The 25840-nt window shown below is 41.5% G+C and overlaps 2 protein-coding genes across 4 annotated transcripts in view; both read right to left on the bottom strand.

The window, feature by feature from the left end:
* The window catches only part of tube1 (tubulin, epsilon 1), a 212764-nt gene that overhangs the window by 53030 nt on the left and 133894 nt on the right, over positions 1-25840 (bottom strand). For 2 of the 3 annotated variants that reach the window (XM_084091128.1, XM_084091127.1), the window contains exons 1-2: positions 5905-6092; positions 5405-5478 (exon numbers count right to left, since the gene is read on the bottom strand). In XM_084091128.1, the coding sequence (XP_083947254.1) occupies positions 5405-5478; positions 5905-5929 (99 nt within the window). In that variant the 5' untranslated portion in view covers positions 5930-6092. Of the gene's footprint in view, positions 1-5404; positions 5479-5904; positions 6093-25840 lie in introns of those variants that run through there. The other variant, XM_084091129.1, reaches the window with a different exon arrangement.
* Positions 8500-25840, bottom strand: part of lama4 (laminin, alpha 4) — a 95824-nt gene continuing 78483 nt past the window's right edge. Inside the window, exons 34-40 of the mRNA XM_084091114.1 lie at positions 25110-25299; positions 24729-24884; positions 13440-13599; positions 12078-12208; positions 10519-10612; positions 10073-10192; positions 8500-8935 (exon numbers count right to left, since the gene is read on the bottom strand). Of these exons, the coding sequence (XP_083947240.1) occupies positions 8790-8935; positions 10073-10192; positions 10519-10612; positions 12078-12208; positions 13440-13599; positions 24729-24884; positions 25110-25299 (997 nt within the window). The 3' untranslated portion in view covers positions 8500-8789. The remainder of the gene's footprint in view (positions 8936-10072; positions 10193-10518; positions 10613-12077; positions 12209-13439; positions 13600-24728; positions 24885-25109; positions 25300-25840) is intronic.

Here is a 25840-nt window from a genome sequence, read left to right as displayed (position 1 = left end):
AGAATTCAAGCTTCATGCCTGTGTGTCTGTATGCCTGTTTGACTGAGTATTCACTGAGTTATTGTTCATTTTCGGACGCGTTTCAGAATGGACTACACTGGCAGAGAGAAGGCAGAACTCGCTTCGTGTTTATTTTTCTTTATTTGGCAAAAAGCACAACACTTTGTTTTTATTGTGAGTATACACAAAAATAATACATATTTAACAGAATCGATTGATGTATGAAACTTGTTTTGTAAAATCAAAGTCAAAAGAGTATTTGGGGTCTCAATTCAACTCATAAGGAAAAAAGCGAGCAGATCACGCCGGCGTGATTGCCGACCTCTAAGGGTTAAGGGGTTATTTAAAAAAAAATTATTCTGGAGGTGCATGCCCCTGGACCCTTTTGCATGTATGGTTGTTATATTACAGTTTTTTTTGGTTTTTTTTCCTTGAATTTGTGAATGCCCGAACAGAAGGACTCATCCGTTGCGTGATACCCGTCAACAGTCACTCTCTAGCACATGCAGCAGCAGAAGCTCCTCAAGGTCCTAGTGCCCGCCCGGTACAATGTTATATTTATTTAGTGGGGACGCTGTTTTTATGTTAATAAAATGAAATTTATCTCTCTGCACTCAAAGCGCTTTACACATGAAAGGGGGAATCTCCACAACCACCACCAATATGCAGAACCACTTGGATGATGCGACGGCAGCCATATTGCGCCAAGGAGGCCATGATGGACAGAAGGCAATGGGCAAATTTGGCCAAGATGCCGGGGTTACACCCCTACTCTTTTTCAAAGGACATCCTGGGATTTTTAATGACCACAGAGTCAGGACCTCGGTTTAACGTCTCATCCGAAGGATGGTGCTCTTTGACAGCATAGTGTCCCCATCACTATACTGGGGCGTTAGGACCCACACAGACCGCAGGGTGAGCTACTGGTCTCACTAACACCTCTTCCAGCAGCAACCTGGTTTTCCCAGGAGGTCTCTCATCCAGGCTCAACCCTGCTTAGCTTCAGTGGGCAACCAGTATTGGGCTACAGGGTGATATGGCTGCTGTCTAGATCATCTACAAATGTTAAATCCAAAAAATAAATACTGTATCTGTCTAGGGGGTGGGGGGAGGGAACGTGACTGACTTTATTATTGTTATTTTCAGAGATTTTAATGTACTCTCTCTTATTATAAACAGAACTTTATTAACATTTATCTATCTTTATTACACGGCTCTGTGGTACACTTGATTCTGATTGGTCAATTGTGCCATCCAGTGGTATGTTATTCCCAGATAACAACCGCTGAAAACAGAAACACAGGCTCATCCGGGTCACTGAAGTCAGCAGCGCTAGGAACGTTTTTCTTCGTGGAAGTTTTACTTTTGGTGAGCTAATAAAATATTAAAACTCAGTCAAATCAATATTTTGTGTACAGTTATTTAATTATGCCATTCAGTATCGTGGACTCGCTCTCTTGTTTCATACAAACGCAGCTGCTGCCATTTTGTGACTATTGTGTTGTAAACTGTTGGATTATAAGATACAAACAGGTATGATTTGACAAACAGTTTCATCTTAAATCAATATATCTTATCCCCAGAATTATTTATGTGGTGAAATACTGTGTAATAAGTGGTATGACTGTATACCGCGTATGCCTTAATGTCTGTCTAGTTTGAACTTGCCGCTGAAACTCCTCTCTCCGCGGAAGCTTTGCATTAAAAGAGCTAATAAAATATTTCGACTCAGATCAATATTTCGTGTCTAATTATTTACTTATGTGGCAAGTAGCCATGTAATAAGTGGGATAATGTACATCCAGCCAGTTGTTATCACAGAATAAAAGTTTCAGTCTGGATTCAGGCCGCATCATAGCACAGAAACTGCGCTCGTTAAAATTACAAATGATTTACTTCTAGCTTCTGACCAAGGCTGTATCTCAATACTAGTTTTACTCGATCTTAGTGCTGCGTTCGATACTATAGATCACACGATACTCTTAGATCGACTACAAAACTACACTGGTGTTCATGGACAGGCATTAAGCTGGTTTAGATCGTACTTATCAGACCGCTACCATTTTGTCTGTTTAAATGGGGAAAAATCGAAGATAACGTCAGTAAACTATGGAGTGATCTGTGTTAGGCCCTCTATTATTCTCAATATATATGCTGCCACTTGGTAATATTATAAGAAAACATGGAATTAATTTCCACTGTTATGCTGATGACACTCAATTATATATTTCATCACGACCAGATGAAAACAATAAATTATCTAAATTGACAGAGTGTGTTAAAGATATAAAATACTGGATGACGTGTAATTTTCTGCTATTAAATTCAGATAAAACGGAGGTATTACTTATTGGTCAAAAAAACTGCCCACAAAACCTCTTACAATACAACTTTACTTTAGAAGGATGTCCTGTTACTTTATCCTCTACAGTAAAAGACCTGGGTGTTATATTAGACCGCAACTTGTCTTTCGAAAGTCATATTTCATATGTTACAAGAACAGCCTTTTTCCACCTTAGAAACATTGCTAAGCTACGTAACATGCTATCAGTTTCTGATGCAGAAAAGTTAGTTCATGCATTCATGACCTCGAGACTAGATTACTGTAATGCTTTATTAGCTGGTTGTCCTGCATCCTCAATAAACAAGCTACAGTTAGTACAAAATGCAGCTGCTAGAGTTCTTACTAGGTCAAGGAAATATGACCATATAACACCAATTCTATCATCTCTACATTGGTTACCTATAAAGTTCCGTATCAATTACAAAGTATTACTAATGACCTATAAAGCCCTAAATGGTTTAGCTCCTGGGTATTTAACGGAACTTCTAACGCCCTACAATCCATCGCGCTCTTTAAGATCACTAAATTCGAGGCTTCTGGTCATTCCTAGGATATCTAAGTCCACTAAAGGTCCTAAACTGTGGAATGGCCTTCCTGATATTGTTCGAGGCTCAGACTCGCTGTCCCAGTTTAAAACTAGATTAAAGACGCATTTCTTTAGCCAAGCATCCACATAATTCTTACCTTTTATATTACAGTTGAATCAGATTGAATGCATTATTGTTATGAACAGCAGCTACGCTAATTATTTCCCATCTGCTTTTCTGTTGTTATCTCGGGACGCTAGTCCCGAGGTAAACACAGATTGTCAGCTCCAGTTTGTATCCAGCCTCCCATGGAAACTACAGATGCCCCCACACCCGTGCAGAGATGACTCGAAGCCTGTGAAGAGACGACTCGACGCCTGTGAAGAGACGACTCGACGCCTGTGAAGAGACGACTCGACGCCTGTGAAGAGACGACTCGACGCCTGTGAAGAGACGACTCGACGCTGGCGATATGTTTATGCCCTAAATTAATGTATGATTAACTAACTGTATTTTTCTATGTACATTTCTGAAATGCACTTTCTGTAAAGCTGCTTTGAAACAATATGTATTGTGAAAAGTGCTATACAAATAAATTTGAATTGAATTGAATTGAATTGAATAACCCCCTTCAGGCTGATGGAAGACCTGATCAAGTCCTGATCACCCTGTCTGCATTTATTCTGAGATAACAACTGGCTGGATATACATTATCCCTTACTTATTGCGTAACCTTTTGGTAAGGACCTCAGAACTCTGAAACCAGAATGAAAAATAAATAGTTTTTGCTTAATACTAATGGAAATTAAAAATAATTAATTTATAATTCTTGCACGGGAGAGTCTTGGAGTTGTTTTCAAACAAAGAGAAAATAAATGTATCGGCGTCGGCTTTTGGCTTGCTTAGTTGGGGACACATAATATTCAACAATACAATTACTGATCTGCCTTACTTAAGGTGGACGATGACGCAGTTTTCTCCTAGAAACAAACTTTGTTGTATTATTTTCATCTTACCACTGTGAAGCTGCTTTGATGCAATCTGTATTGTAAAAAGCGCTATATAGATAAAGGTGATTTGACTTGACTATCAGTCAAAATGAGTTGAAAAATATTGGCATACATCAGCAAATCATTCTGAAAGTGATTCCAATGATATCCTCTGTGCCGTTATCGTTATAGATGTGGTGTGAACTCTGCTAATCTTTTATATTCGTTATCGCTATAGTTATCGTCCTTGGTGTGAAAAGGCCTTTAGAGAGATTTACACATTAAATGTAAATCTTACTGTAAATATTATCTGAATCTAAATAACAGAAGCTGAAATACTAAGAAAAAAGGTTTGATTTTTATAGAAAAAAACATTTGATTTTCTTTTTTTTTTTTAACGATACTAAGATTATATAAAACTACTAGATTTAACACATGCAACCAGGGTCATTTATGAACATTTGGCACCCTCTTCCCCCTTGTAGATTAAACACTCAAAACTTAAATAGCAACATTTCTAAGCATTGATTTGGTACTTTTTACAAATTATATAAATAAGTTGTCTCTTGATAAGCATTGAAATAATTCACCAATTTATGTACTTTAAGTTTCTCAGGTTGAGTGCACAGTATATAAATCTAAACACTAGGGGTGTAACAATATATCGTGTCACAATATATCGCAATACAAAAATGCAACAATATGTATCGTGACGTGAATAGTGACAATATGTATCGTGAATAGTTCACCCAAAAAAAAAATTACTATGTGAGAAAAAATTAAAGTTTTCAGAGTTTTAGTGTCAGTACTACATTAAAATATTATATATAATGTTGCATATAATGTATAATAATGCAATAGGGGAATATCTGTGTAAAAAAGTGGCCTACATTATTTTAAATGTATCTAGTCAGTGACAGAGAAACATATTCGTCTAAAATAACTATTTTCAGCTTCAGAATCATGAATATTTTTATTCTGGTGTCTCTATTGTCCTGTGCTTTGGGTTTCCAGCACCAAGTCCAAGAATATTCATTTATACACACAATGTAATATCAAATTTATCAGTTTAATAAACAGTACATTTTTTGTTAACCTTTTATCATATGTCTTGGAGTATCGCAATAATATCGTATCGCGAGTTCAGTATTGTGATATGTATCGAATTGTGACATGAGGGTATTGTTTCACCCCTACTAAACACGTGTAAACTGATTTTCCAGTTTACATTCTATAAAGACTTCTAGTTGATAATTTCTCTCTCTCCACCATTCACTTCTCGACCACTAATCACTAAAAAAAACTCTTCATGTCTAAATTATTTTAGTGTGCTTTTAAATAATGCAAATCTCTAGACACCCACCTCCAGTTTCACAGACAAGGTTTACACAAGTCCCAGACTAAAATGCATGTTTGAGCTGTTTGAACTGAAAGCAACTTGCACTGACATATCTTAAAATGTGTCAGTGCCATTGTTTTGTCTTAAGACGCACACAAGGCACGTTTATAAAAGCTGCTTATACTGTCAAAAAATGATTTCTTACATGATTGACATGTGCATGTTCTCTGAGCGCGAGGTCCCAGAAGCGGCAGCCCACCTGATTCCCACACTGACCAACTGGAGGAGAAAAGAAGAGGTAACGTTAACTAGAAGACACACATTCTTGCCCAGGGGCATCAAGACGTTTTTGAGCACCAATGACAGCTTGACCTTTTTCTCCAGGTGAGACATGATTGATGATGGTCTGGTGGTGCACTTCTAGTTTTAGATGGAAAGGGATCCTTACTTACATACTTGTAAATATTTATTTGTCAATTTGAACAGGGATTTACGTATTCAAGTACATTTTCATTTGTTTAATAATACATTGATAACTAATTTCTTCATTTAACTTTGAAAGTGGCATACCAAGTCCTCCATATCAGTGGCCCTGAGTTGACAAATTAATATTTTCTAAAAGACCACACACCCGCAAAAGCTTTTTTTCCACAGATCAAGCATCTGACACGCAGCAGTGTGACCATTAAAGACGAACTCTCTTACCTTGGACTACTATGGACTGTGTCATCTTTTTAGTTCATGCAATTTCATCAAACTAAATAGAAACTTGTTACACTATCGATGAGTAAACGACGTCCATCTGTAAAAGTTATCGCTTGTTCTTTGGCCGTTGTTGTTTGCTATAGAAACAGTGGGCGTTTCGCGCGCTGGAGTCAAAAGCGTCGTCGGTTGATGACGTTTCACAGCGCGACAGGAAGTTCTGTTCTGTTTGTAGTTTTTCCCTCTTATCATTTTCCTTTAACCCTTTCATGCATGAATTATGATAGCCTCAGTCAGGATTTTTTTCCTATGTGTTTTTATTGCTCTTAGGGCATGAAAAACAAGAATTGATTTTTATTTTATTTTTTTACAAATTTTTCAAAGAGATCTTCAGATGTCCACTTGAGTGGACAGCATGCGTTTGGTTTAAACTGAAGATATACTGTATTAAATATAAGACAATAATCAAACAGATAAAGTATGTGAATTTAACAAACTAATCAATACAATTATATCAAATAATGTGAAAACTATAAAATATATACAAAAAATATAAATGCAAAATATTGCAATGGCTTCATACAACTTCATACAAGTTGCACTTCGCGTATCTATGATATCAGAACATGAGGACGTGATTCCATCAGAATTTTCTACAGCCTGTCAAGCTACAACTGTGGAAACCACTCAGATGCTCCCTCCAGTGCACCAGAGTATGGAGATTTACCCTTATTAGCTGATAATTCTGATTATGTTCAAGATGGACATGCACATTTCTATCATAGCCCTCCTCTGAGAAAACCTAGCGATACGTTTTTTCAATCTCATCTGAAATGATCAGTGTTGGATGTAATGCATTACAAGTAACATGCATAACACATTCAGATTACTTTTTTGATGGTACAAGTAAAGTAATGTGTTACAAGTAACATGCATTACCTAATCAGATTACTTTTTGATCTAACAAGTAATTAACTACAAGTAATGTGCATTACCTAATCAGATTACTTTTTGATGTAACGAGTAAAGAAACGCATTACAAGTAACATGCATTACGTAATCAGATTACTTTTTGATGTTATGAGTAAAAAAACGCATTACAATAACGCACATTACATAATCAGATTACTTTTTGATGTTATGAGAAAGGAAACACATTACAAGTAACATGCATTATGTAATCAGATTATTTTTTGATATTATGAGTAAAGAAACGCATTAAAAGTAACATGCATTACGTAATCAGATTACTTTTTGATGTTATTAGTAAAAAAACGCATTACAATAACATGCATTATAAAATCAGATTACTTTTTGATCTAACAAGTAAAGTAGTGCATTACAAGTGTCATACATTATGTAATCACATGACTTTTTTCGATGTCAATGAAAATTACATTCTAATAATACAAATACATTTATTTACAGTAGAAAAAGTCCATGCATATTAAGTTTTTAAGTTTTAAATTTCAAAAACAATATTCACATTATAATTATGAATTGTAGCTGAAATATAGCCATTGCATGCATGACGTCCACTACAGTGGACATGTGATTAATCAGAGTTTTCTCTCAATCTAAAATCAAAACTTGGAAAATTTTACTGTGATATGACTCATTAGATATTGCTTTATGCTGCAATATTTTTTTTACCTACAAGAGTCTCCTAGGATAGAAGGAATGGGTGGATATTCTGGAGCAACTTGGCATGTCTGACTGACCCTTGGCCATCTTGGTTTGGAGGGGGAAAAAATCGAAACACAAAGGCTTGCCACTTGGTTGCAATTTATAGGATGATGCACCAGGGTCCAATGAAGAGATTGATGTGCAACTTTGCCATAAAAACCCGTGCAAATTCAAGAAAATGCTTTTTTAATAGCTGTCCACTGTAGTGACCACTATGCGTGAAAGGGTTAATCATTTTTCAGGCCTCCCCGTTTGTACTTTCCAAGAATATTTTAAATAAGAATTAAAAATCTGGAATTTTGTTGTGTTTAGTTTATAAAAAAAATAATTATAATATTTTGTTAATACCAATTTTATGTTTATTATACAATGATATGGCTGTTTTTTTTTTGTCTTTAGAATGTTATTTTTTGTTCTTTGGAGCCTGTGCACATATTTTTAATGTGGTTTTATCATCATTTATTAACATTATATTTTACACTTCTCATTGTTATATGTAGCTATAATGGGAGCTGATAAGGCCATATAGGTTTTCAGATAGTATTTTTATTGGCCTTTTGATCACAATCTTGTTGTAACATTAAGACACATCCCAATCAGAAATAGCGGTTTTATGTCTCTGAACTATAAACCTTGTTTTCATATTGTAAAAGAAAGTCAGTCAATTATTTACAATTAACTATTAATTTCTACTTCCACTTCTGCACAAGTGATAAGTTGTTAATATATTCTTTTAATATTTACATTAAAGTCCATTTTTATAATATGAATATGAATTCATGTTTATGTTCAGTGATCACATATAAAATGCTTTTGTTCAAATGTTCTAACTTTGCCTAACATTTCACAGGAGTTCAACATCTTCATCATCACACCCATTGTCTATTAACCCAGCTACAGATACAAAACAAATATCAGAAAACACCAGCTTTATTAAAGAAAAGTATTCAGATAAAGCAGTGAGTGAAGGACTTTATTTAGTATCATGACTATATAGTCTCTCTCCCTCTCTCTCTTACTGTATGGCTTTGTTAATATTCTGTGCAAAAAAGTACAAGGTTTCTATAGATATTACATATACGTCAATTTAAGAACCTTTGGTATCAAGTTAACATAAAGGTTAGTGTGCTCTGTTTTACAGCTCATTAGTCATTAATGAAATATAAATGATGCTGAAGAGGCATGTGTATTTCTGTGGTGGCTCAAGCGGCAGGACAGGAGCCAACACCGACCGCTCCGCTGACCAGCGCCGCTTTACTGAAGCTCACAGGAGACTCGTTCACAGACACGCTCCTCATGCAGCCTGTGTAGCCTCTCCTGCTGAGGAGACTGGGAGACAGCATGGAGTCTGGACAAGACAAAAAGGGCATAAACCATTCATACTTGACAAGTATTGACATTGCAGTGGGAATGAACACTCTTACAGTAGCATTTGAAAGAAACAGCCTAAGCTCACATTATGTTCAGGAGTTACAGAAGCACAGTTTTTATTTGACAGTTCCAGCTCTAAAATCTGATTGGATGAGCCAAATTGGACTCACTTTATATTAAGTGTTAACTACTTTGGCCTGGTTTCACAGACAAGGCTTAGAACAAAGCCTTAGTGTAGTAGTTGTCGTAGTTCAAATAGGGCATTTAAGTAGCTTTTATAAACGTGCCTTAGAAAGAAAAAAAAAACATTACTGGTGTGCATCTTGAGACAAAACAACGACACTGACATATTTTAAGATATACCAGTGCAAGTTTCTTTCATTTCAAACAGCTCAAACATGCATTTTAGTCTGGGACTAGCTTAAACCTTATCTGTGAAATCGGGGGTATGTAACTTTTGGCCCACTAGTGGTTAAAGAAAACTGCATGCATTTTGCGCAAGAACATTTTTTTGGTTGTGCTTTGGCTTTAAAGACACGTAATTATAAAATGGGACCACCACTTTTTAAACTGTTGTAAGCTGGTTTGCAAAAAGTGGCACCAAAGTACTAGGACTCTTTAACAAAACTTAAAATGTGTGTGTTTCCATTAAAAAAGTATTGCAGTTTAAAGATAGCACAAACACACTTTCAAGCTAAATGTTTAAAACATAAAACTTTCTGATGTTTCAAATGATAAAAAAACAAAACAATTATGGTCAGTATATTAGATCATATATAGTATATTAGAAACAGCAAAAGATGTTAAATAAATGTATACAGGTTAAATAAACCTACTGTACCTGAAAAACAGTTTATTTAATTTGTAACTATCGTATTGTAACTTGTTTGTAATTTGCTTCATTGTTCTTTTTTTATATAACAACAATAAAATATATATATATGATATATATCATTGTCATGAAATAAAATGTCTCATGAAAAAAAGGGAGCCCCCGGTTGCTGTCCATCCTGTCCCGTAATCCACCATGACAAATCTGGACATCCTATAACCACCCCAATGAAATGTATATTTTATGTGTGGCCCTTGTCTCTGAACATTAGTGGTGACTGACCTGGAGCTCCTCCAATAAACACTGGAGCGCTGGAGCTCTGCGCTGGTTCACTGACAGACACCACGACGTGACTGACCTCTGAGTCCACGTCCAGCTGCACCGCGGGACCATCTCTGATCACTGGAGAGAACAACATTAACATGCTTAATGATGGCCCTGCACCTGCTGCCTCACTGCCCTGCAGGAATCTGAGACACCATAACATCACAGTTCTCTACAACACATTTAACTGAGCCTTATATACAACTGAGCAAATCTTTAATGAGTGGTTATTTCTCTGTAGAAATTGAGTCTTAGCTGGAAAGAAAAAAGTAATGTATTTGAAAATGTAATATTTATAAAATAATTTAGTTAGAAATGTTGATGATTTAAGGAAAGCACAAAGTACGAGACTGATGGAATGATACATTATAACCATATAAAGTGTATGGATTTTAAGTCTCTACCTGTGATCTTGTGCCAGTTTCCATCACAGATTTCTTGTTTTGGAGACACATGGGTGGAGAACTCACGGATACCATTATTCACCACGACCACCACCTACAAAACCCCATCAAATCAATCACATGACTTTAATCTTCCTATTAATTATCTCTTGCAAGAAGGGAAACACATGCACAGGGCCACATGAACTTTTTGCATTGTAATTGCATTGCATCTTCTTTGGTCACTGTTCTTCGCTCAAACAGAATCACAACATTTCCCATAGAAATCAGTCTGAGATTTCTGTGAACAGTGCGATATTCAGTAAAATGGGCTCATAAATGAAATTATTCTATATTATTTTATATGCTGCTTTATATCAATACAAAAAATTATTTTATAACAAGTACATTTTTATAACAAGTAAATAACATTAATGAACTTTGGAGCAAATGTAGGTGTCCTTTCTGATCATGTTGAGAGATGGAAAAGGTTTTGGAAAAGATTTGGAGCATTTATGTGTACCCTCCCAGGAGCGGGCAACGTTTTAACATATTTTTGGATCATTTCTTTATCATTCTTTTAAAGCCATCCAAACGGACAGCCCTTCTATAGACTCCCTTGTGAAAAATAAGTGTACTTAATTGTATTAAATGTGCACTTCATATCTTAAAAGCATATTTTTTAAAGAACAACTTTACTTGGAATATAATATAATATAATATAATATAATATAATATAATATAATATAATATAATATAATATAATATAATATAATATAATACAATATAATATAATATAATATAATATAATATAATAAAAGACCACTTAAGAGCACTTAACACACTTAAACTTTTAAAAAGTGCACTTTGTAATAATGTAAAATAAAAAAAGTATGTACATTTTCAATTGTTTTTAAAGAAGTACACTTATTTTGATGGATTGACTAACACTGATTTTAATTATAGTGTGTTATTTGATATTACATTTAAAGTTAATATATTTTAAATGTACTAGATTGCAACTTCATCATTAGAAAATGTAATAAATGACATACAAGTTTCAATATAAATTAAACTAAAGTAAATTTTTGCTTACCATGAATGCAAGTACATTCATCAGTACACTTTAACCATATTTCAAAGACAAAAGAAGTTTGAAATTGCATTTTTAAGATGTACTTAAGTCCTACTTAAGTGGGTCAAACAAGTACCCTTAAGTTCAACTAAATGCATTTAATATTCATTTATAACTATAATACATTTTCATGTATTTGTAAAAACCATGCAATGAAGTGTCCAAAAACATTACATTCATTGCAAAGTTAATTACATTCTTTTAAAGTGTATTATTTCTGTAATAAGCACTCTTATTAAATGCTAAAGTATATTGCTTTTCTCAAAGGCTTACATTACCAAAAAAAAAAAAAAAAAACTTGTCTGACAGCAACATTTCCTATTCTTGATTAGTCAGTAATCATTTTAAGGCTTGGCTCAGTGATAAGTTAATGCTATTTCAAGGACAGAAATGTGATCACACAGCATAGGATGTTTGTAATGAATCTCTGATCAGATCTTCAGACCTGGCTTTGATAGATGTACAGGGTGAGATATTCCTTCTCTCCAGTGAAGACATGCAGTAGCACTCCTGACACCACACGAGGACGCACCTCCATCACCAGCTTAAATCTTGAGCCAAAATCAAAGGAGTCATCTGCATGTCAGGAGAAGAACATACTTTATGTCAGCATATTATCCTTGGATTCGATTCAAACTGCAAGATGGCTAATACATTCAGACAAGGAGACATCTGATTCTCATATTCAGCTGTTTAGCTCTACATGCTGGGATTGTCCTCTTGAGCTTAGCAGAGTTATGTGCATGTGTAACCCCCTGAACACCACACCAGGGCGTGAAATTTCTCTACGCACATTCAACAGCTGAAACTGTTTCCCAAGACCTTGAGGTCTGCTTAAATCTTCCCCAACGTCGGCAACAACCAATCAGATCGCTGCAGCGTGGCAATAAGAGGCATTTCACCTTCCACTTTTCTCGCAGGACCCTCTGTCTGTCTGTGGCTCTCACTTTTGTGTTGAGTTTTTTTTTTTTTTTTTTTGTATTCTAGTGCAAGATCAGCATAAATTTCCAAGTTGGTTCAGATGTTTGGTTCTCACCATAATGTTTCTCACCAGCGAAAGTCATTCTGATGAAGCTTGTTGACCAGTTAAGGCCACTGTAGCTGGTTAAGCAGATCTTTTCAACATGAGCCACATGTTTGCACACACCAACCCTTTCTTTATCAGTACTATTTTCCACATTTTATAATAATAACAATATCATCAAAACTGTGAAATAACATTTCATTTTGTGATAGTTGTTCATGACTCCCTTGCTTGTCCTGAGAAGTTAAACTGTTGACTGTTCTTGAGTAAATAATTTTCCAGTTCCTGCACATTCTTTGTTTTTTCAGTTTCTTTTGAACCCTATCCAACAGTGACTGTTTAATTCTTAGGATCATAAAGGACCCCTACACAACTATTACAAAAGCTGCAATGATCTGGGTATGATCTCAACCAACTTCATTAGGTGCATTCTGCAATGCTTTTAAAACACTACTGAAGGAGTTAATATAGTACTGTATGCTGGGCATCTCATGTCTGTTTCTCCATTTGATTTATGTATACGTGTCTACGAAACTAATTCCAACTAATTAATCAAGCATATGTCACATATTGTCAGATCAAACAATTTTAAAGGTCATAAGAAACTTCAAGAGAAAAGAAAATTCATTCAAGTGTGTCCAGACTTTTGACTGCTAGTGTATAGCGGAATACACTAGCAGTCAATTGAGCAATTTGGTGAGAATAGGGTCTCCTCTTTCTCAACACTAAAGCATTTAATTAAGAGAATTTGAGGGAGAGTAATAAAGATGAATAGTATGTTACCCAGCAGCACATATCCTCCCTCCTCAGTGAAGTATGTCCCTGGTTCAGAGGGGCCCTCATAGCAGGGTGTGACCCCAAAACTGGTGGAGGCCGAGGTGAGCCAGCGGCCATTCAGCTGGAGTCTCCGCACGCAGCCAGAAAAGCTAGACACAGACGTCTTCTACAAAAGTATGAGAAGAATGAGAGCTTCAGAACCTTATACTTTTATAAAAGATTTTTTAACAGTCATTATTACCACAAACTAGTGCCAAAGAGGCTGATCAGGACCCAAATTATAATAACCAAATAGATAAATAAAAAGACATAAAATGTTGATTTGAGGTTTTTTTATGACGTGAGAAGAAAGAATGTGTTATGTGACACGAGAGACACGAAACAAAAACAGTGTAGGAGAGTTTTGGCAGCAGTCAAAGTATTGATTTTGGCAGTCATTATATATATATATATATATATATATATATATATATATATATATATATATATATATATATATATATATATACACTCACCTAAAGGATTATTAGGAACACCATACTAATACTGTGTTTGACCCCCTTTCGCCTTCAGAACTGCCTTAATTCTAAGTGGCATTGATTCAACAAGGTGCTGAAAGCATTCTTTAGAAATGTTGGCCCATATTGATAGAATAGCATCTTGCAGTTGATGGAGATTTGTGGGATGCACATCCAGGGCACGAAGTTCCCGTTCCACCACATCCCAAAGATGCTCTATTGGGTTGAGATTTGGTGACTGTGGGGGCCATTTTAGTACAGTGAACTCTAGTGTTGTTTTTGGCAGCCTGTTTTAATTTTAGTTTTAGTCTAGTCTTTGTGTCTGGCTGTCATTTTAGTTTTTATTAGTTTTAGTCACATTCATACTCTTTTTAGTCTAGTCAAGTTTTAGTCAACGAAAACTGATGACATTTTAGTCTAGTTTTAGTCGACGAAAACTGATGACATTTTAGTCTAGTTTTAGTCAATGAAAATCGTATTTTAGTCTCTTTTTAGTAATGCGATTCTATTTAACCCAGTCAATATAGAATTTCAAACAAGGCTATCTTATTATAGGCTATTTAGTAGGCCTATATTTAGGGCTGTGACGGTGGCAGGTTTTTTTTTTTACCACCGCGGTAATGGACCAACAATGGGGGTTATTTAAAAAAAAAAAAAAAAAAACTCGTTTTATATTTCCACACAAAGACGCGTGATATACACTCTGCGCTTTGAGAGGGATGTGGGACACGAGCAGGAAAACACGAAGATATCGATCTCCATCGATCTCTTTATGATATCTTCGTGTTTTCTACTTGATGTAAATTGGTTTGAAGAGCGAATTTTATCCTCCACAAGGGCGAAATATTTAGGCTATGTTTGAGATTGCGCTGCCAGAGAAAGTGAAACTAAAAATCACCCGCGCGTGTGAAACGCGCTTTACAACTAAACTTGACGCGCCCTTTGTCTAGTATAATAAGCACAAACTGTGTTAAAAAGAATTTGACATGCAAGTACAAATGTAGGCTATCTGTCCTACAGCGTTTTTCTACTTTACCACAGTAAAGAATACGAATATAGCCTAATAGGCCTAATTAAAAGCGAACCAAGAAACGTTTATACTAGGCTACATTTAGAAAATGGGCGAGACGTGACGTGAGTGAAGATTTGGGAAAAGAAACGAGATTCCATGCAGGGATGAGTCACGATTTTTGGATATTCGATTAGTTTATTTCATTATAGGATATCGAATAGGTTGTGCGATTATTCTCTAAAATAAAATCTCCATGTTCTGGCGCTGATGCGGTGACGTGTTCATGTAACCAGAGACGCTGCCAATAACATACAGCTGTCACAAAGAACCGGCAAAAGTAATGATTATGAATGTGTCAAATATATCAATGAGACATAATAGAATAACTAATGGAGTAATATATTGTTAAATTCGCTGATAATCGGGTGACCAGATCGCAATCCAGAATTTAAAGCCGACAAAGCTATGTGTTCACGCACAACTCTCTCATTCGTCGTGACGTTATAACATTTCGTCTCGTCTCGTTTTGGTCAACGAAAATGAAGAGACATTTTAGCATAGTTTTTATTTTTTAAACCACATTTAGTCTCGTTTTTATTCGTCAACGATATTGCATTATACGTGTATTTTAGTCATCGTCACATGACCATGCATTTACGTCTAGTCTCGTCTCGTTTTCGTCAGGTGATAACGGTTCGTTGACGACAATATTTCGTCATAATTTTCGTTGACGAAAGCAACACTAGTTAACTCATTGTCATGTTCAAGAAACCAATTTGAAATGATTCGAGCTTTGTGACATGATGCATTATCCTGCTGGAAGTAGCCATCAGTGGATGGGTACATGGTGGTCATAAAGGGATGGACATGGTCAGAAACAATGCTCAGGTAGGCCGTGGCATTTAAACGATGCCCAATTGGCACTAAGGGGCCTAAAGTGTGCCAAGAAAACATCCCCCACACCATTACACCACCACCAGCAGCCTGCACAGTGGTAACAAGGCATGATGGATCCATGTTCTCATTCTGTTTACGCCAAATTCTGACTCTACCATCTGAATGTCTCAACAGAAATCGAGACTCATCAGACCAGGCAACATTTTTCCAGTCTTCAACTGTCCAATTTTGGTGAGCTCGTGCAAATTGTAGCCTCTTTTTCCTATTTGTAGTGGAGATGAGTGGTACCCGGTGGGGTCTTCTGCTGTTGTAGCCCATCCGCCTCAAGGTTGTGCGTGTTGTGGCTTCACAAATGCTTTGCTGCATACCTCGGTTGTAACGAGTGGTTATTTCAGTCAAAGTTGCTCTTCTATCAGCTTGAATCAGTCGGCCCATTCTCCTCTGACCTCTAGCATCAACAAGGCATTTTCGCCCACAGGACTGCCGCATACTGGATGTTTTTCCCTTTTCACACCATTTTTTGTAAACCCTAGAAATGGTTGTGCGTGAAAATCCCAGTAACTGAGCAGATTGTGAAATACTCAGACCGGCCCGTCTGGCACCAACAACCATGCCACGCTCAAAATTGCTTAAATCACCTTTCTTTCCCATTCTGACATTCAGTTTGGAGTTCAGGAGATTGTCTTGACCAGGACCACACCCCTAAATGCATTGAAGCAACTGCCATGTGATTGGTTGATTAGATAATTGCATTAATGAGAAATTGAACAGGTGTTCCTAATAATCCTTAAGGTGAGTGTATATATATATATATAAACCGGTTTGACTGTAGAATGTTGCAATTGAACAATTCAAATCAGTTATTCCAGAAAGCCATGTAAAAAGATACACAAGAATTAGCAAAATTCTGTTTAAGATTTAGTATAGAATGCGACAACCTACCAAAAGTATTTATTGTCAACTATCGTTCTAAGATCTCATTTTGAGATTTTCTCACTCAAACCACTGCATGCTGCTGCTTCTGATTCCTGGGAAAGCTGCTAATAACTGCTGGTCTAGTATCAGTTTTATAATAGAATAATAATAGAGTTCTCTTACGAGAGGTTCTCTCGTATTGCGTAAGTTGCTTACGCATCGGGAAAGTCTTCTTTCTTCGAGATCTGAAGCCAAAAAATTATCCTTAATTTTGTATTCATTGTCAACGCAGTGCGGCAGCCGGCAGACCTAGGCAGGCTGTATAAGCGTGCTCATTGGCTGCTCGGCGGCAACTGCTTAAGCCTATCAGTGAGCACTCTGAAACGTGGCCACCAATGAGGGCGCTTCGCGCCCTCCACACCCTTCTAACCGTCAGAATGGGTGTGGCCAGCGTGTATATAACCAGTGCTCAGAGGCTAAAAAATCAGATTTTCTTGTCTTCAGCGAAGCTCTTCGCATCGCTGGATCTTGAGAGCCGCCGCCGTTGAAACCAGCGACCAGCAAGCCTAGGACAGCGCCTGGAGAAGCCGGCCGCCTTCGCCGCCTTCAGCCTTCCGTGCCTGCTACGCTATCCGGTGTCATATCCTTTTACTGCTGTGTGTTCGCCTACTGCGACACACTTTTCTCTCTATCTAAAAGAGCACGGGGCGTTTTTCTCAAAATGCCCCGTTTTTCCTGCGGCTCGTGCCGCGCTCCGCTCAGCAACGGAGACCGCCACCTCATTTGCGCTCTCTGCCTGGGCCGCGAGCACGCCGCCACCGCACTCTCCACGGGCGGCTGCCCTGAGTGCGAGGAACTTTCAATGTCGACCCTGCGGGCTCGACTTGAAGTTTTCGACCAGGAGGTCGCTCCGCCTGTCCCTGCTGGGCCGCGCGTCGGTCTCCGGCGGTCGCTGTGAGCGGCGCTTCGAAGCTCGCCGGATCCTCTCCCTCGAGCTTCCCTCTCGCCTTCCCCGCCCCCCCTCCCGGCCGCGCAGCCGCCGGCTCCCGCCCGCGCCGCCGCCGCTTCAGGGGATGAGGCGGACGAGTTTGATGAACGCGCCGCAGACAGCTGTTCCATCCTGGCCTCTGACAGCGAGGAGTGGTCTACTGCCTCCTCTTCAGTCCAGGAGACGGGCCGTACTCGAGCGGGCGAGGACGCGGAACTTTTACGCCTCCTCACGCGAGCTGTTGAACAGCTGGGCCTTGATTGGTCTCCTCCTCAGGAGCCAGCACCGAACAGACTCGACGGCTGCTTTCTTCATCATCACCGCCGACAGCCAGCGGCCAGAACCGCGCCCTTCCTGCCTGAGCTTCACAGCGAGCTCTCTAAATCGTGGAATGCTCCATTCTCCGCGAGAGTTTCTTCACACGCCTCATCGACGCTCTCACAGGTTGACGGCGCCGCTGAGAAGGGGTATAATGCCATTCCCCCCGTGGAAGAGGCGGTCGCAGCGCACCTTTGCCCGCCCTCTGGTTGGCGCTCAAAGGCTGCCCTCCCGTCTAAGGCTTGCAGGACCACATCAGCCCTCGTCGGCCGCGCTTTCTCCGCCGCCGGACAGGCTGCTTCTGCACTCCACTCTATGGCCATACTGCAGATCCTCCAAGCTAACCTCCTCCGTGATCTGGATGAGAAGGGCTCGGAGTCTGCTTCCATCACGGATTTGAGGAGCGCGACGGATCTCTCCCTTCGCGCCACGAAATCCGCTGCCCAGGCCATTGGACGGTGCATGGCCTCTCTGACTGTCGCAGAGAGGCATCTCTGGCTCACGCTCGCGGATATGAGGGAGTCTGAGCGCGCGGTGTTCCTTAACGCCCCCCTCTCCCCCACCGGCCTGTTCGGCCCAGCGGTAAACGGGATCGTGGACCGCTTTTCGGAGGTTCAGAAGACCACACAGGCTATGAATTTGTTTCTGCCTCGGCACTCCAGGCCTGCTGCACGCCGTCCTCGTGACCAGCCTGCGCAAACCTCTGCCCAGCGCCCAGCTCGACCTCCGTCCTCGCAGCGACGACAGGGCGGCCGCCCTCGCTCTCGCTCGACCAGCCGCGTCAGGCCGCCTCCTCCCCGGGGACCCCGGCAGAGGATCGCGGTGAAGCCTGAGCCTGCAAAAACCTCCTAGCCCGAGGAAAGAAGCGACGATCGTGTCCCGCCGCGGCCGGACCATCGTCAAAGCTTCGCGCTCTGTCAGTCCCCGTTGCTACGGTTACTGCAGACCCTCATCTCGCAGCCAACGAGCCGGTGAATTCACCCTCTCGCCTGCACACAACCGCCGTTTTCACGGCGACCCAGAGATATCTCGAAAAGAGCATTATGCCTGGTCGCGCGACTCGCGCTGTATGTGTTTCAAATGCAGTAAATGTGCCCACTTATCTGTGTTCACCTCTGCACACAAGCACCATAAACCCCGTGTTTCTCACAGAGCCCGCTCGCATAAAGCAGGCAAAAAGGGCTATAGAACCGGTTTCCCCTTCCATGAGCGAGTCGGGCTTTTACAGCCGTTATTTCCTCGTTCCCAAGAAGGACGGAGCTCTCAGACCGATTTTGGATCTGAGACGTTTGAAAAAGGCTCTTATGAAAAGACCGTTCAAAATGCTCACAACCAGACAAATTCTCGCGCAGATTCGCCCGAGGGACTGGTTTATATCTCTCGATCTAAAAGACGCGTACTTTCAGATCCAGATAATACCCCGTTACAGGCCATTCTTGAGATTCGCCTTCGACGGTCAGGCATATCAGTACACCGTCCTGCCGTTCGGCCTGTCTCTGGCACCCCGTACGTTTACGAAGTGCATGGACACGGCTCTCGCTCCCCTGAGGGGTCGGGGAATGCGAATTCTGAACTACTTGGACGATTGGCTGATTCTAGCACAGTCAGAGGCCGAACTCATCGCCCACAGAACAGTGCTTCTAAGCCACTTGGACAGCCTGGGGCTTACGGTCAATTGGACCAAGAGCTCGCTAGTGCCCAGTCAATCAACCTCTTTTCTGGGTTTGGATCTGGACTCTGTGGCAATGACGGCCCGCCTGTCGACACAGCGCGCGCGCTGCATTCGACGCCTGGCCGCGTCCTTCCGGCCGGGCAGCACCGCACCTCTCAAAACATTTCAGAGGTTGCTGGGTTGTATGGCCTCAGCTGCAGCAGTGCTTCAGCTGGGTCTCTTGCGGATGCGCCCGCTACAACGCTGGCTGAATGCCCGAGTGCCTCACAGAGCCTGGGCTTCCGGCGGCATCCGAATCAGAGTGACTCAGAGCTGCGTTTCAGCACTGAAGCCCTGGTTAGCGGCCGACTGGTACCAGCGGGGAGTGACAATGGGAGCCATCTCACACCGCAAAGTTATCTCGACGGACGCTTCCACCTCAGGTTGGGGCGCCCTGTTCGAGGGCAAACCGGTTTTTGGCCTGTGGTCAGACCAGGAAAAATGCCTCCACATAAACTGTTTGGAGATGATAGCGGTCGAGAACGCGCTCAAGCGCTTCCTCCCATTCATACAGGATCACCATGTGCTAGTCCGCTCGGACAACATGTCCGTGGTATCCTATGTGAACCGTCAGGGCGGTGTCAGATCCAGGAATCTGTGCAAGCTGACAGAACGCCTTCTTGTGTGGGCTTACCGCTCGTTGCGCTCGCTGAGAGCCGCGCACGTGCCGGGCCACTTGAATATCGGTCCAGACAGACTGTCCAGGGACAACATTCCCCCGGGAGAATGGTCCCTGCACCCCTAGACAGTCCAGTTTCTCTGGCGCCTATTCGGCAGAGCGGAAATCGACCTCTTTGCGTCGGAAGACAATGCTCACTGCCCGAGATTCTTCTCGAAAAGCGAGGACGCGCTGTCCCAGACATGGCCCAGCCTCCCGCTGTATGCTTTTCCTCCGATCTCCCTGTTGCCACAGGTCATTTCGAGGATCAGGGAAACGCACCACTCAGTGCCTCTTATAGCCCCGCGCTGGGAGAACCAGACTTGGTACCCAGAGCTAGTGAGGCTGTCGCGCTCATCCCCATGGCCGATCCCGGTGAGAAAGGATCTCCTCTCCCAAGCCGGTGGATCGATCTGGCATCCCCATCCAGAGCGCTGGTCTCTGCATGCATGGGTGATCAACGGATACCCGTTGACCTGCCAGAAGGGGTCATGAACACGATCACACAATCTAGAGCTCCCTCTACGAGACGGCTCTACGCATCTAAATGGTCAGTGTTTTCTAAATGGTGCGCTACTAAGAGCTTGGATCCACGCGCATGCGGGGTCCCGCGGGTGCTTTCCTTCCTACAAGAGCTGTTGGAAAAGGGCAGGTCCCCTTCCACGCTCAAAGTATATGTGGCGGCTATTGCAGCGTTCGCTGAGACGACGCGCGGCCGGGCAATAGGAAGGAACGAGCTCATTATCCGCTTCCTCAGAGGAGCTAGACGGATGAATCCCCCGCGGCCCCCCTCGGTTCCCATTTGGGATCTGTCCTTGGTCCTGGAGGCCCTGAAGGCTTTTCCCTTTGAACCGCTCGAATCCGTGGATTTAAAGTACTTGTCGCTTAAAACCGTTTTTCTGATAGCCCTGTCTTCAGTTAAACGTGTGGGGGATTTGCACGCGCTATCTGTTAGCCCTGCATGTCTTGAGTTCGGACCGAACGACTCGAAAGTCATTCTCAAACCGAGACACGGTTACATCCCCAAAGCGATTGGAACCCCTTTTAGGGCACAAGTCATTTCCCTTTCGGCTCTGCCAGCATCCGATAATGGGGACAGTGATAACCTCCTATGCCCTGTCCGGGCGCTGAGAGTTTACATCACGCGCTCCGCCGCTTTCAGGCGTTCAGAGCAGCTCTTTGTTTCCTTCGGCGGACGCACCAAGGGTCTCGCCGCCTCGAAACAGAGCCTGTCCAGGTGGATAGTGGACGCGATTGCAGCAGCTTATGCCTCCAAACACCTGCAGTGCCCTCTGGGTATCAGAGCCCACTCTACTAGAGGCATGGCCTCTTCGTGGGCCTGGTCCAGCGGAATTTCTATCCACGATATTTGTATGGCGGCGGGCTGGGCCTCCCCGTCGACATTCGTGAGGTTTTATAACCTGGAAGTTCCCGCCTTACAGGCAAAATTACTGTCAGTGTAACTGACATATATGCTCTGCCCAGCCTCTCATCTGCAGACTATGTTTTCATGCTGACGATATGTCTGGTGTGGTACTTGGGGTGAAGTGTTTTATACTCAGACCGGCTGGACCGCTCTGTTTCTCATTCCCCTTTTCGCGCTGCTTTCCGGTGTTGGCCCGCGCTGCCGGCCGCCCGTATTCCACTCTGTGGCGCGGGGGTCTATTCTCTTCATTACAGACCGACTATGTCGCTCTTTTCTTACCCTAATAAGTGCTTGTGTACTGTATGGGCTCGCTCTGCCGGCCCTACCATTTTGCACTGTTATGCGCTTATAGACCGGCCGCGCCGCTCTATTTATATGTACTGAGTTATGTGCTTGTACTGTGTTGGCCCGTCTCTCCGACCGGCCACCTATTCTAGCATACGTACTGTGTGGGCTCGCTCTGCCGGCCCTACTAATTTGCACTGTTATACGCTTATAGACCGGCCGCGCCGCTCTATTTCTTATATTGTGTGAAGTGCTTTGTACTGTGTTGGCCCGTCTCTCCGACCGGCCACCTATTCCAGCAGAATGTTTTTCCCCGGTCTCCCTGGGATTCATGGGCTGGATGCTCGGCGCACACGCCGTTGACTAAGGGTTCCCGATGCGTAAGCAACTTACGCAATACGAGAGAACCTCTCGTAAGAGAACGTACTCGGTTACCTAATGTAACCTCGGTTCTCTCTAGAAGAGGGAACGAGTATTGCGTAACCTGCCGTGTCGCGCCACGAGCTTTTGCGCTTCTGACTGCGAAAACCAGATTTTTTAGCCTCTGAGCACTGGTTATATACACGCTGGCCACACCCATTCTGACGGTTAGAAGGGTGTGGAGGGCACGAAGCGCCCTCATTGGTGGCCACGTTTCAGAGTGCTCACTGATAGGCTTAAGCAGTTGCCGCCGAGCAGCCAATGAGCACGCTTATACAGCCTGCCTAGGTCTGCCGGCTGCCGCACTGCGTTGACAATGAATACAAAATTAAGGATAATTTTTTGGCTTCAGATCTCGAAGAAAGAAGACTTTCCCGATGCGTAAGCAACTTACGCAATACTCGTTCCCTCTTCTAGAGAGAACCGAGGTTACATTAGGTAACCGAGTACGTATTGGCGATTTGGTAAACAATATAATTACAGTACACGATCTGCGTTTGTGCTCTGAAGAGCTGCTCCTTTCCGCGCTTTCTAGGCGATACATCAGTTTAGAATTTGAATAAATCTTTTGCTTGACCAGCAGCCACTAACACGCTGCAAAGTTTTGGGAGTGGCATCCGCTAAATTCATGAATTTTAACGATTATTGTTGTCATGTAGGCCTATGTATGATTTTCTCCTTTCCCACAAAAAAAATAAAATAAATGAGTGGGCCAGTTCCACCCTGGCCCTTATGTAGCCTCGCCACTGGTGCATAGAGATCGACTTAGACTTTCTTTGATACAAAAACACATCCTGAGTTTTTGTTTTTAATGTTGATAATATATTATACAAGAAATAATGGATTTTTTCCTGAATATCCACACGATTGCAAATGTGACATTGAATTTATACAACAGTTCAACAAACAAAAGGGTAATATTATGTGACGTATATTTTAAAGTTTTTAATGTTGTTTATATGTCTCTGTGGTGTTTTTAATATGCTTTAAGACAAACCATGTGCAAATTCAACACCATTGCTGATTATTTTCACCTTAAAACTGCAGTAAACCAAAGACAGTCTCAAAAACACGGTCAGGTCAACGTGCCGGTGGGCTTTAGCATATCATTAACAGCAAACTAGCAGGGGAGTCTCAAGAGAAAAGTTTAAATATGTCATTTTGGTGATCAAAGATGGGATAAGATTGGATTTTCAGGGATAACATTTTTGACTACAGGGGGACTTAGTATTGTCAGTATTGTTTGCTCTATTTTGCAATAATATACAAGTTCCAACAAAAGCCTCAGCAGAACTGCAACACACAGCAGTGTTTCTGTCATGATCCCAGTTCTGTGTCTTTTGTTTTGTATGGACTTTTATGTTGAAGTGCATTCCCTGTTCTCATTGTTTCCGTGTTCTCCTTGTTATCTATTAGTTGTTATAGTTACCATAATTCGTTACACCTAGGCTTGCTATGATAGTCGGTGTTAACGGTGTTACCGGTGTTCGGAAGCAACACCGGTTATATCACTTGCCCACCGCGGCACCGCCTTCCACCGTCGATTTGATTATTATTATTTTTCAATAAAACCGTTTAGTTCAGTTACAGTTGGAGAACAGACACTACAATTAAAAACTGAACGTGTCTGCTTAATAAATTGTGAGCTGAATGAGAGTCGCAGCAAAGATCAGCAGCAGGAGTCAGATTTCATTAATCACGAGAGTGAGGAGATGACTGACAAGATGACTATTTGGTGTAAAAGCACCTATTTAAGCGAATTTGTCATTGTACTGTTTTGTAGTTTTGTTTTCCATTAAGAATAATAGGCTACTGAACTCACATTCAAGCAATTCGCCCCCGAACTGGCGCTAATTTGGAAGTGAAACTAAAATGCGCACGGCTGCACGGGCATTCATAACGGGTATTTCAGTTGTTCTTGGCCAATCAGCATACACTAACGTCACTGGTAGTTCCTATAGTGCTGGTTTAGACCCTACTCTGAAGTAGGAGCTAAATTAGTTCATCCAAAAGGAGTTCCTAGTACTAAAATCGTCCATAGTCCCTGTGGTGCAAACACAGCAAAATCCGGGTACTTCCACCAATAGTTCTAGGAACTATGAAAAGGTTCCTCCGGTGCGAAAGCCCCTAATGAGGGATCACAATACCTGAATGTTTTTCATCGCCTGATCAGGCGGCACACCGCCGACATAGAGAGGATCCTGGACAAGCATTGAGATGTTTCCGCCCGGAGCTCTGTCCTCTAATACCGTTAGACTGTCAATCATCAGTCTGCCCATATTTCCACTTCTGATAAAGATAATCTACAGAAAGAGAGAGAGAAAGAGATAGTGTCACATAAAAGGTGTATAAGAGATACTCTTATAATATCCGAACTATTAAATAATTACAACTTATTTTACTTTCAAGACTGACAAATCAAACAACTGAAGTGAACATCAAGGTGATCATTATCTGTGCAATTACATGTAGTGTAGCTAATGCCGCAGAAATGGCACGTGTTATAAGTGGACTTTAGTCATCCTTACATCATGCCACTGTCCATCACTGTACTTCTCTTTGGATCGGACTCTGACTTGGTCTTTCTCTGAACTGAATGTGAATACCAGCCTTCCATGAGTGAGGAACAGAGCCATGAAGTTCTCCTCAGACTCATCAGCCAGGTAGAAGATGAGACCAAACGCTGAATGAGTTTTCAGAGATAGAGAAAAGTGAGATCTAAAAAAAAAGAGATGGAAGAACAGAAAGCACTGTTATGTATCGCTACGTTCACCAATGCAATTCCTGTGCAGGATCAAACTGCATTTATGAAAAATGGGGGAATTTGCTAAGAATGATTGCGTCATTTGCATGCTTTTATGTTATTGCTCCACCACTGTTCTTTTGTCACAATCACGTCAGACTCCACCCTCACTCAATCACAGCGCACTCCCTCTCCTGAGTACTGATCACACACACCTGCATGTAATCAATCCAGCAATTACCTCCAACACTTAAGCACCTCTCCACCTCACTCATCTGGTTGTTCAAAATAAACTCACATTACCTTTATCCGTGTGTCTGCCCCTTCTGTCTTGTAACAGAATACCGGACCAACACCGACGAACACCAGCATGAGCATCCCAGATCACTTCCTTGACATTGAGGAGAATGTCAGTCAGGATCTTCCACCTGTTCCACCCGCACTCTCTTCAGCACCCACTTCCGCAAACATTACAGCGGCTTCTTCACCACCGGTAATCGCCAGTCCCATGGCCCG

Source organism: Abramis brama (genome assembly GCF_963993115.1).
Source record: "Abramis brama genome assembly, chromosome: 18".
NCBI lineage: Eukaryota > Metazoa > Chordata > Actinopteri > Cypriniformes > Leuciscidae > Abramis > Abramis brama.
This window is presented reverse-complemented; position numbering and strand designations above follow the sequence as displayed.